This window comes from Moschus berezovskii, chromosome 1, assembly GCF_049115385.1.
Source record: "Moschus berezovskii isolate FMDL1 chromosome 1, NW_MosBer_1.0, whole genome shotgun sequence".
Lineage (NCBI taxonomy): Eukaryota > Metazoa > Chordata > Mammalia > Artiodactyla > Moschidae > Moschus > Moschus berezovskii.
The window spans coordinates 78025863-78038195 of NC_142460.1; the positions used below are offsets into that span (position 1 = coordinate 78025863).

The following is a 12333-nucleotide window of genomic DNA, read 5'->3' on the forward strand; positions in this document are numbered from 1 at the left end:
ATTCACAAGGTTGATTGGAGGATCCAGTTCAGTTCAGTTCAGTCGCTCAGTCGTGTCCGACTCTCTGCGACCCCATGAATCACAGCATGCCAGGCCTCCCTGTCCATCACCAACTCCCGGAGTTCACTCAAACTCATGTCCATCGAGTCCATGATGTAATCCAGCCATCTCATTCTCTGTCGTCCCCTTCTCCTCCCGCCCCCAACCTTTTCCAGCATCAGAGTCTTTTCCAGTGAGTCAACTCGTCGCATGAGGTGGCCAAAGTATTGGAGTTTCAGCTTTAGCATCAGTCCTTCCAATGAACACCCAGGATTGATCTCCTTTAGAATGGACTGGTTGGATCTGCTTGCAGTACAAGGAAGAGTCTTCTCCAACACCACAGTTCAAAAGCATCAATTCTTCGGCGATCAGCTTTCTTCACAGTCCAACTCTCACATCCATACATGACCACGGGAAAAACCATAGCCTTGACTAGACGGAGCTTTGTTGGCAAAGTAATGTCTCTGCTTTTTAATATACTATCAAGGCTGGTCATAACTTTCCTTCCAAGGAGTAAGCGTCTTTTAATTTCATGGCTGCAATCAGCATCTGCAGTGACATGAGGTTAAAAACTACAAGTGCATAGCAGGATGTCTGTGCATAACGCATAATATAGCAGCTATTATTCTTCCTGTTACCCACACTTGATTCTTTGGAGCATTTTTGATTTCTTCTTCTCTCCTATAGCTAGATAATGTCTCAGTTCAGTTCAGTTCAGTCACTCAGTCGTGTCCGACTCTCCGCGACCCATGAATCACAGCACGCCAGGCCTCCCTGTCCATCACCAACTCCTGGAGTTCACTCAAACTCATGTCCACAGAGTCGGTGATGCCATCCAGCCATCTCATTCTCCGTCGTCCCCTTCTCCTCCCGCCCCCAACCTTTCCCAGCATCAGAGTCTTTTCCAGTGAGTCAACTCGTCGCATGAGGTGGCCAAAGTATTGTAGTTTCAGCTTTAGCATCAGTCCCTCCAATGAATATTCAGGGCTGATGTCCTTTAGGACGGACTGGTTGGATCTCCTTGCAGTATAAGGGACTCTCAAGAGTCTTCTCCAACACCACAGTTCAAAAGCATCGATTCTTCGGCGATCAGCTTTCTTCACAGTCCAACCTTATCAGTCATTCCTTGGTAGTGTCTCGATAGTAACTTTCAACACTGACTACCCATCTACTTCTAGGCTCCCTGCTGGATGTGGTGGCTCTTACCTTTACCATCACCTACAGTGTAGGCATTGGTATTTCTGTTGAACAAACTGCTTCAGAGATTTAAATGACTTAAGTCACATGGCTTGTTACTGGCTGAGGTGGTCAAACTATGTCTGTCTCCTTTACAGTCAGCTCTGTTTCCACCATCCTGGTCTTTCTCTTCTCTCTCCTCACTGCTGTCAATCGAAATCTTCCTTCCTCTTCTCACTGCTGTCAGTTGAAATCTGTCTTTCCTATTCTTGTGTCCAGTGGCCTCTTTACCTCCAATCTCCCCCAGTTCCATTTCATCCCATCTGTCACCAACAGATTTTTCCCTGTCTCCTTCCTGGGAGACATTTAACAACTTCCATTATCTCCTGAAGACATCTGGCATTTAAGGCCTCCCTCTTTGGGCTCATTTCTTAGATTCCTGCCAAAGAGCTATTTTTGTGTATTTCCAATGTACTTTTGTATGTACTATGATTTTTAAAAGACATTTTCTCTACCTAGAAATACTGCCCAGATTAAATCTCATTAATAACATAAAAATTCTGCTGACTGGGTAAGCCTGTTGTAGCTATTGTTACTATTTTAACAAACACAACTCTTTAGCTAGTTCTTGTACAGATTCATTATTCAGAAAATACAAGTTATTACAGCAGAGCTATTATTGGAGACCTCTTTTTGATATCAGCATTTCTTAATAGAAGGCATCCAAATTGGAAAAGTAAAACTCACTGTTTGCAGATGATATGATACTATACTTAGAAAATCCTAAACACAATACCAGAAAACTATAAGAGCTCATTAATGAATTTGGTAAAGTTATTGGATGCAAAATTAATATGCAACAATCTGTTACATTTCTATACACTATCAACGAAAGATCAGAAAGAGAAATTAAGGACACAATCACATTTACTTTTGTACCAAAAAGAATAAAATACCTTGGAATAAACCTACCTAAGGAGGTGAAAGACCCTTACTCTGAAAACTATAAAATGCTGATGAAAGAAATCAAAGAACATACAAACAGATGGAAGGATGTACCATATTCTTGGATCAGAAGAATCAATATTGTCAAAGTGACCATACTGTCCGAAACAACCTACAGATTCACTGCAATCCCTATCAATTACCAATGACATTTTTCACAGAACTAGAACAAAAATTTTTTAAGTTTATATGGAAACAGGAAAGACCCTGAATAGTCAAAGCAACCTTGGGAAAGGAAAAAGGAAGTGGAGGAATCAGGCTCCCTGTCTTCAAACTATACTTCACAGCTATACTCATCAAAACAGTATCGTCCTGGCACAAAAACAGAAATATAGATCAATGGAACAGCATAGAAAGCCAGAAATAAACCCATGCAATTACGGACAATTAGTCTATGGCGAAGGAAGCAAGTATATACAATGGTGAACTTGGCATTTCTTAGTGCCCTTGAGTTCAGCAGTTCTGTGACTCCTGTATCCATTCTCTGGCATCCCTGTTCTTTTCTGAGGTAATGATATCTACTCTGGAAATGCACGTGGTGGGTGTAGAGCTCAAAGTTACCCATTGCAGCATTATTTATAACTTTGGAAAGCTGAAAACATTAAATTATTTTAGAACAATAATGTAACCATTAAAATAATCTTTGCAAGGAATTTTGAACACATGGGAAATGCCTTTTGATATGTTAACAACAGCAACAAAAGAACCAAGACAGATAAGCAATGAGGGCAGCAAACAATAAAAAGCAATATACAAATTGCCTTTTCATTAAAACCTCAAATATATAAAATATGGGGGGAGCCCTTTTGATTAAAGAATTATTAGTAATTTTTTTTTGCTTTGCTGCAGTTTTCTATACTTTGCAAGTTTTCTGCTTTGAGGCCATAAGTCTTTTTTTTTTTTGACTGGTGGTTTGTGGGATCCTAGTTCCGTGACCAGGAATTGAATGCAGGACCATAGCAGTGGAAGTGCTGAGTCTTAGCCAGTGGATCACCAGGAAATTCCCCAGGGCATAACTTTTTATTCTCAGACAAAAGAACATGATGAATTACAACAGATAATGATGCAGGGATAATTCCCTATGTTGGGGTCCCCAGGATTATCCCCAGATTCATCGATTTGCTGATAATGCAAATTTATGATAATGCAGATAACTCATGATACTCAGCATATATTGTAAAGGTGATTATGATTTATTACAGCTAAATGATATAAAGCAAAATAGGAAACCAGGGGCAAACTTCCAACACTCCTCGCCCAGTGCAGTCACACAGAGTACACTTAATTCCTCCAGCAATGAATTGTGACAACAACATGTGAAGTCTTGTCCACCAAGGAAGCTCATTAGAGATTCAGTTTATATTGGGATTGGCCACATGGGCAGGCTCTGCCTAGCACCTACTAAAACCCCAGACTCCAAGAACGAAAGGAGAGGCTCGGCACAAGCCATGCTGTTTCTATAAACAGTTGAGGCACAGCTAGCCACTCTTACCAGGGAACGTGGGAATTTTCTGGGAATCCAAGTTCCAGATTCCAGTAAGGGGTCAACCTTGCGCCGGCCTTGCCCAGGCTGGCAGCCTCCGACCTGCTCTGTTAACTCTTCTGCAACTTCCCTTGATCCTTGTGGCTCACACTTCAGACTTCCCCAGGGAATAAGGATCTGGACTCTCACTTCCATCATAAACCCAGATTCAATACCACGGTGGCCTTTGCAAAGTCCAGTAAAGAGACTGATAATGTTATGTTTGAGGCACGGGATTACAGAGAAGTCCATGGCCCACAAACACCTGGTTCCTTCCACCCACACTTTTCTCAGGGTTGGAGAGGTGGTCCCCAAGTGGTGCTGGCAGGGAGCCAGGACAGCTTAATTAGTGCCAGTGTGCCAGCTTCAAGTTCCTGGCTGCTGACTTTGTGTGTTTTTCCTTTGGCTCTAACTACTTAAAAATCAGTTAGCTCACAGTCCTTGGAATGCAAACAGCACAAAACTGTTGTCTTAGGTATGTAAGTCCCGTGGGCCCTGGGGCTCTGAGTGCAGTTTGGGTTCCTTCTACAAACAGAGTGTGTCAACATTCCCCCCGTGGGACATCCTGGAGAGTGAGAGTGATGACTTCATGCTCACTAGCTCAGATTCTAACCCAGGAGCAGTTCTCAATGATGTCACGTCCTCAGCGTGGGTACGAAACCACAGGGGATTCAGGGAAATTCCTTGCTCTGCTCCTGTCCCCCATCTCCTGTTGTTTGTTGGCCATCTCTAGCACCTGCTTTGACACAGTGGAAGTAGCTAAGGTGCATGAGTCAGTTTGACACAGAAATTCATGTTCTTCCCACCTCTTCCAGGTGCCCTTCACCCAGTCTGTGTTCAATGGAATCTGAGCCCCCTCTGGCATCAGATAAAGAAACAAAATTTTATTGTGATAGAGGCAAGCCCCTGTCTTTATTCAGCCTACCTGAGAAAAGGAAAGCATTTCTGCTCATACTTGCTTACGTGACTGGGCTTGATGATTACTCGTTGTTCATTTATTTCTTAAGTATAGCAGTCAATGGAATGAATGTTTGTTATTTTATGCATGTGCTTACTTTTACTTTTTATCCCACCCACCCCCATTCTGTTTAGTAACTTATATTGATGAAGATGAAAATGAAATACTTGAATTGTCATCAAATGAAACATTCTCGGTCATGCTGAAGATTCCAGAGGAGTGTGTTTCTGAAGAGGAATTACCTGACATGCTCGAGAAGCGGGTAAGTTACTTTATGTATTGTTACCGAGTTCTTAGCATTAGAGTGTGAATTCTTCCGGAGCAGCTGGGTTAGAGCTAGCCAGTAAGTAGCTTCAAGCTTAGATTCTTTGGATATTGGCAGAAACCAGTGCTTAGAAATAGATTTTCTGTAGTGCAAAGCCAGAAGTAAGAGCCCTGGCCTTCAGCTGAATGTGTTCTAGAGGACAATATTCTGTTTCTCACTTTGGTCTTAGGTTTGATTCAACCTGAGATTTTATTGAGGTCTGTGAGGTGCCAGACAACATGCTTAGTGCCAGGGCCACAGAGGCTGTGCCCTCAATGGGGGTTCAAAGTCCAAGTAGAGGAAGCAATTAAATGGTTACGCACAGTGTGGTATGTTCCATCACCGAGATATGTACAGTGTGATTTACAGCCACAGAGGAGGGATGGAGGCTTGGAGGGCCTCCTGGAGGAGGTGATACTCAGGATGAGTCTTAAAATGTGAAGTAGGGGTATTCCAGAATAGAGAGCAGAGAACACAAGGGTATCTGCTCTGCAGTGTGCTATGACCTCCACATACTGTGTAGCAGAAATGCAGAGGTGAGGCTGAATGGAAAGGAAGGGGTCAGATCATGAAAGTTTCCAGTTCTTTGGTGAGGTCCTGGAAGAGTTAATCTGCAGGCTGACATGGTCAATTTCTCATTTTAGTCTTTCTGTGGTGATGGGAAAACATTGGAGGTGGAGTGCTTAGTTAGAAGATATTGCAATAATCTGGGTGACAAGTAAGGGAGCCTAGAATTAGGGCAATGTCAGGGGAGATAATTGAGGTTCAGGTGAGATTTCAGAGGTCTGTTCCCTCAACAGGACTTCATGGCTGGTAGGCTGTGGGCCGAGGGAGAGCATGGCTCCAGACTTCTGGCTGGGTGACCACATGGGTGGATGGTGACATCATTCATGGAGCAGGGAATGCAGGAGAAGGAGCCTCTGTGTGTTATGGGGGCTCTGCAGTAAGACCACGAGGGTTGGCTGGAGCAGCCCTGGTTATCCTGTCAAAGACAGAGTGGTTCACAGTCAGACCCAGGAAAGTTTTTGAGAACAAAATCTAAGCATGACCAGCCTGCTGTCTGTTACTCTTGTCCCTGTGGAAGACAGGCTGAATGGGGTGAATTCCCTTTATTTCCTGAAGGGCAAAGTCTTAACCAGTGGATGGCCAGGGAAGTCCCCTCTTTTACTTTTTGATTGAGGGATTTTGCATTGGCCGAGGAGAAACAGAGTGAGTCGGCGTCCACAGGTCTCACTGTTTCAGGCTGGTCTCTCTGTCAGAGGGAGATGGATGTCAGTCACTTGCTGAAAAGCCGTCTCTCTGGTCATAGAAGCAGATGTGAGCAGTTCTACAGGTGTTTTCAGTTCATCGTGGTACAATGGCTGAGGAGTAGGGACTGGGGGGTCTCTGGGGCAAGTTCACAGGCCTCTTTGAGTGGGTTCCTACTGTCATAAGTGGAAATCACCTCACTTTCCCTGTATGCCCACAGAGGCATATAAAGAACCTTGTAAGGCATTTTTAAAAAGAATTATCTTATTTGAAGATGATAAACATAAGGTGGAGTGAGGTGAAGAAACTTCTGCTCTCCGGTTTCCCAACAAAGGTTCAGGAAAAAAAAATGGGGAACTTGGAGATATTACTATCTTACTGTCAGATCGAGAACCCTCTTCTTCCACTTAAGCCAGTTTCCAAGTTTGGAAAGTAAATGGGAATGGATATTGAAACACTGCATCCTCTCTTTTGCTTTATTGTCTTGCTTTTCTCAGCAGAGTTTTCCTGGCTCCTCTCCTGTCTCACTGCCAGTTTCCTTCTATTTGGGTTGGGCTGATAACTCAGTTTAAGCTAGCCCAGTAGCTACCCGGCGTCATAGCTCAGCTTACCTGCTCGATGCCAGAGTCAGCGATGTCCCCTCTGATAATGCAGGGGACGTATTCCTCTTCCTCTGGAAGATTTTTTTTTCTTTTTTTTAACATTATCACTTAAATTGAGATATAGTTGATACACAGTATTATATGTTTCAGGTGTATGACATAGTGATTCACAATTTTTAAGGTCACGTTCCACTTATAGTTGCTAAAGAGCATTGGCTATATTCCCTGTGTTTTATAATATATCCTTACCACCTGTTTATTTTATATAGTAGTTTGTACTGCTTAACCCCCACCCCACCTTGCCCCTCCCCCTTCCCCGATAACCACTAGTTTGTTCTCTGCATCTGTGAGTCTCTTTTTTGTTCTTGTTATATTTACTCATTTCTTTTATTTTTTAGATTCCACGTATAATTGATATCACACGGTATGTGTCATTCTCTGACATATTTCACTTAGTCTAATCCCCTCCAAGTCTATCCATGTTGTTGCAAATGGCAAAATTTTCATTCTTTTTCATGGTTGAGTAGTTTTCCATCGTCTACATAGACCACATCTTCTTTGTCCATTCATCTGTTGATGGACTCTTAGGTTGTGCCCATATCTTGGTTATAGTAACTAATTGTGTGTGTGTGTTCAGTTGTGTTTGACTCTTTGTGACCCCATGGGCTGTAGCCCATCAGTCTCCTCTGTCCATGGAATTTTCCGGGTAAGAATACTGGAGTGGGTTGCCATTTCCTTTTCCGGGAGATCTTCCCACCTAGGGACTGAACCCGGGTCTCCTGAGTCGCCTGCATTGGCAGGCGGGTTCTTAACCATTGTACCACCTGGAAAGCCCCATTGTAAATAATGGAAACTGGTTTCTCAGTAGCTACTGTGCCTGACTCTGGTGATCGGCTCACTGGGCTCAGTTTGCATTCATTGGCACAGTTTGGGAAACACCAGAGCAAGGGGTGAGGAGCACTTTTTCTCACTTTTTTGATCCCAAAGTAGTGTGGTTGACAGCTCCTAAATATGTAAATATTTCCTAATCATAGTAGGTGATGGTGCCACAAACAAAAATGTTAGAGTGGACACTGAAATTGATCTAGTATACCACTCCATCTCTTAACATGGCATTTTAAAACTCTTGGGGGACTGGAGGGACGCTCTGAGCACGTGCAGAGCGGCTCGGCGGTGGCTGCCTCGGCCGGAGGCTGGTCCCGGGTGCTGATGCGCATCTACCGCTGGGCCTCCGCCTAGCGTGGTCGGCCGTCCGGGGGTCCGGGCCGGGGCGGTAGGGAAGCAGCCGTAGCTTCTCCCTGCGGCGCGAGGAGCCGGCGCTGCGGCACGCCCCCACCCGCTCCGCGGGCGTCCGAGGCGCCCTCTGGGCCCACGACGATGGCGGAGCAGGTGAAATGCGCTTCGGCGGGGGGCGGCTCCGGAGCGGGCTCCGAACTTAAATTTAAAACAAAAAACTCTTTCTGAGCATCAGTGTGTGAAAACACAGTGCTTCGGACCCTAAGAATTAATGAAAGGAAGAATGAAAGGGAGGGAACAAAGAAGGAAGGACAGACATAATTTCTGACAAAAGAAGCTCAAGCTAAAAGGAAGAAAGGGATAACCAGGTGGAGTTTGATGTGTGACGCAGGGCACCAAAGCTGGCGCTCTGTGACAGCCTGGAGGGATAGGGTGGGGAGGGAGGTGGGTGGCAGCTCTAGGATGACCAGGACGCATGTGTAACTATGGCCAATTCATATTGATGTTTGGCAAAAACCGTCACCATATTGTAAACTAATTATCTTGCAATTAAAATAAAAAAATGAAAGGAAGAGAAGGATATTGGTGTTGTTATTTTCAGCGCTTGAGAAAAAACGCCCTCTCTAGCATCCTCATCCTCCTCCCTGTTCTGAGCAGTCCTGGGACTGCTCCAACCTCCGCGTTTTCTAAATGACTGTGGGCCTGTTGGCAGCTGGGGCTCAAAAACTCTAAGATGGCCCAGTCACTTTCCCTGCAGAGTTCTTAACACTTTATGCTACTTTTGTCCTTGTTGTTCAGGAGGCACTTTCCTCCTCGCTTCATCTCCACTGGGTTGTGTGGTAAAACCTGAGGACGCTGGGCTTAGTGTCTGCAACATCTAGGACTAGATTCCTTACTAGCAGAGTGACCTAGGACATGTTTTGCAACCTCCCCGAATGCCTAGACTTTTTTTTTTTTTTTAATCAGCACAAAGGGAACAGAGAGCAGAGAGCGCAGTGCCTCTTACGTCAGTTTCTTCTGCAGACGCCAGCGGTAGTGACAGGGTTAAGTGCTCTGAACCCCTCTGCTCTACCTTGGAGAAACTGGATTGCCACCAGTGAGTACAGTGGGAGCAAACAGTGGATGCAGCCTCCTTGAGATTCTGCTGAGAGTGGGTGGGAGACAACGGGCAGGTTTTCCCTGGAGGTCGTTCTGCTGTTTGCTGTGGAATAAAGCAGTGAGACGACAAGCCGTGATGGGTGCAGCTGGGCACACGGAGCTCAGCACAGAGGAACCATGGGGGTGAAATTTCCAGAACGACGTCAAGGCTGAGGCTGCAGGCTGGCAGGAGTGGATCTAGCTACAGGCTTGCTTCCAGCCTCAGAGCTGGATTCATGCTGGGGGTGTACCCAGATCCCAGCACTGTCCTCCTGCCTGCTAAGAACAAGGCATTTAAACTTCAAAGTAATAATTTTAAAGAGATGCAGTGTAAATGCGTTCAGCCACAAGTTTTGGGTACTATAGGTTAGGATTTACATCTCTGAAACATGATGGAAAGACTAATCAAAGAGTGGGAGAAGATAGCTGTGACATAAAACCAACAGCTAGTATCCAGAGTGTAAATGAGTTTGGGTAAGAAAAATGCAACCCAAGGGAAAGAACACTAACAGACAAAAGTGAACAAAAAAGAACAGAGGTGAGAAATCCCACAGAGTTAGGATTTTCATGAAAGACATCCTTCCATCTTTTCATGAAAAGACACTCAACCTCACTAGAACGCGATATGACAGTGTGAAACACAATGAAAACTCATCAGATTGGCAAAAATTGAAAAAGCTGGTAACCTTAAATGCTGGCAAGGTTGCGGGTAATAGAGCACTTGTTCATTGCTGGGAGGGCAGTGAAATGGAGTGCAATTCAGAAAGAATTAAGGTGGAGATATGCTAACTCCTAGACCCAAGTCCACCTCTGGGTATAGGGCAAAGGAAATCTCTTACCTGCATGAGAAGAGAGGCTTAGGGATGTTCAAGCAGCTCACCTCAGCATAGTCATGGCAGGAGACAATTGGAAACAAAGCACATGGCCACCAGGAGGGGAAGGGAGTGGGTGGAGCTGTCATTTCAAGGAATCTCTGCAGAGTTAGGAGTCAGACTGGATGACCTCCATCTAGATGTACATTGTGTTGTTGTTGTTTAGTTGCTCAGTTGTGTTCAACTCTGCCACCCCACGGACTGCAGCATGCCAGACTTCCCTGTCTTTCACTATCTCCTGGAGCTTGCTCAAACTCATGTCTGTTGAGTCGGTGATGCCATCCAACCATCTCGTCCTGTGTCATCCCCTTCTCCTCCTGCCTTCAATCTTTCCCAGCATCAGGGTCTTTTCTTCTTCAGTGAGTTGGCTCTTCAAATCAAGTGGCCAAAGTACTGGAGCTTCAGCTTCAGCATCAGTCCTGTCAATGAATATTCAGGGTTGATTTCCTTTAGGATTGACTGGTTTGATCTCCTTGCTCTACAAGGGACCATTGTGGGTAAACTGCAAATGTGATTTTGAGTGGAAAATAATCAAGTCAGAGAAGGTGTAGAATATGGTATGTTTTATTTGAATAAAAACACACATTGAATTTATATATGTATTTCTGAAAAGATCAAGTCTTTGGGGACTTCCCTTGCAGTTCAGTGGTTAAGACTCTGCACTTCTAATGCAGGGGGCATGGGTTCTATTCCTGTTTGGAAAACTAAGATCCAGCATGCTGTGTGGAGCAGCCAAAAAAAAAAAATTACATATAGTTATGATTACACAAGGGAGTGTTACATTCATAAAAACATGCATGGAAAAGATACATGACAGCTTCAGGACAATGGTTAGTAGTGGGCAGGGAGAGAGGAAAGAGGAATAGTGTGTAAGAATAACTTTAGCTGTGCTGTGTTTCTTCAGGTAAACGGGTCAGCTACATATGGTAAAATGTGAAGGCATGAAACTTGGGTAGTGGGAACACAGGTAATCTTATTTTTTATGGTTGCAACACTTGATGGCTAAAATAAGAACTTTGTATCTTTGCAATTGTACCACTCATTTGGTTGCATTATCCAGAAACCGCATGGCTGTGTCTCCTTGGAGTGAAGTTCCAGGGAAAGAAGAGAAGAGGCCTTCCTTTGTCTGGTGATATGCAGGCCCCTGAGTCACCGGTTCTCAGTCTTCTCAGCTCCTTAGAGATTCCCTCCTTCCTGTTGTGCTTGGGTCTGTGTGGGCTCAGGCTGTTGATCAGTCAGACCACAGGTCACAGCTCAACATGTAAGAGATGCTGAAAATCCCAGCCTTATCACTTGGTCCTTGCAAATGAGGTCCCTTTAAATGAGTGCCAACTTGAATTTAGGTTGATGTGGGGCCCACCCCTTCCTGTTTCTTCACCCAGAGCCTCTTGGTAAGTTCATTCCTCCCTATGGGGGAATTTCCATCACCTAGGGGTAGTTTTGCTTTATCAGGTGACATGCAGTATGATCTGGCTGTGATGTGTGGTTGTTAACTTGCCCCTGTTTGTTTTAGGTGACACACATGTACAGTGATTCACCAGCTCTGAACCGCTATTTCACTTCGGTTGAAGTCATGGACTTCAGGTAAGAATGTAGAGTATTACAGTCTCTCTCTGGAGGTTGACAGTCATCATGAGTTACCCAAAAGGACTTCCCTAACCCCAAAGCACAAAGGGACCAAGGGTATCTAGAACCAGAGTGTTGGTGCTAGGAGGGTCTTTGAAGGCTAAGTAGCTTAATGCCCTTATTTTATGAAGAAGGAAACCCAGATTAATTACATGACTCAACAACATCACAGGGAATAGAGGAAAAACCCAGAATAACCATTCCTGTTTCCTACATGTGCTCGAATAAACTAATATCTGACATGGAAATAGCTTTCAGATAGTTATGTGACATAAATGATATAATCCATGGATTGGGTTTTGCTTTTGAGGAACACAAGTCATAGATAAGTTCATGCTCCTGGTATAATAAAAAATAAAGACAGCTGCTAGAGGAGAAGTCCACCTCCTGCCTTCCTCTGCCCCACTACCTATGGACACTTCATGTGCCAGTCAGTTCCATAGTGAATTCCAATCCCTTTTATAAAATGGACAGCCATCAATGGTTTGTATGATTTCTTCTGTACATGTATTTACTATATATTTATATATTCTACATGTGTAACATATATACACACATACATTTTTTTCTTTTTTAGTTTCCTCCTAATCTCTAAAGTTTTTGTATAT

The 12333-nt window shown here is 44.2% G+C and overlaps 1 protein-coding gene across 2 annotated transcripts in view; it reads left to right on the top strand.

The window, feature by feature from the left end:
* C1H3orf52 (chromosome 1 C3orf52 homolog) overlaps positions 1-12333 on the top strand; it is a 44306-nt gene that overhangs the window by 17602 nt on the left and 14371 nt on the right. For both annotated transcript variants that reach the window (XM_055421787.2, XM_055421864.2), the window contains exons 3-4: positions 4835-4962; positions 11613-11683. In XM_055421787.2, coding sequence (XP_055277762.1) covers positions 4835-4962; positions 11613-11683 — 199 coding nt within the window. The remainder of the gene's footprint in view (positions 1-4834; positions 4963-11612; positions 11684-12333) is intronic.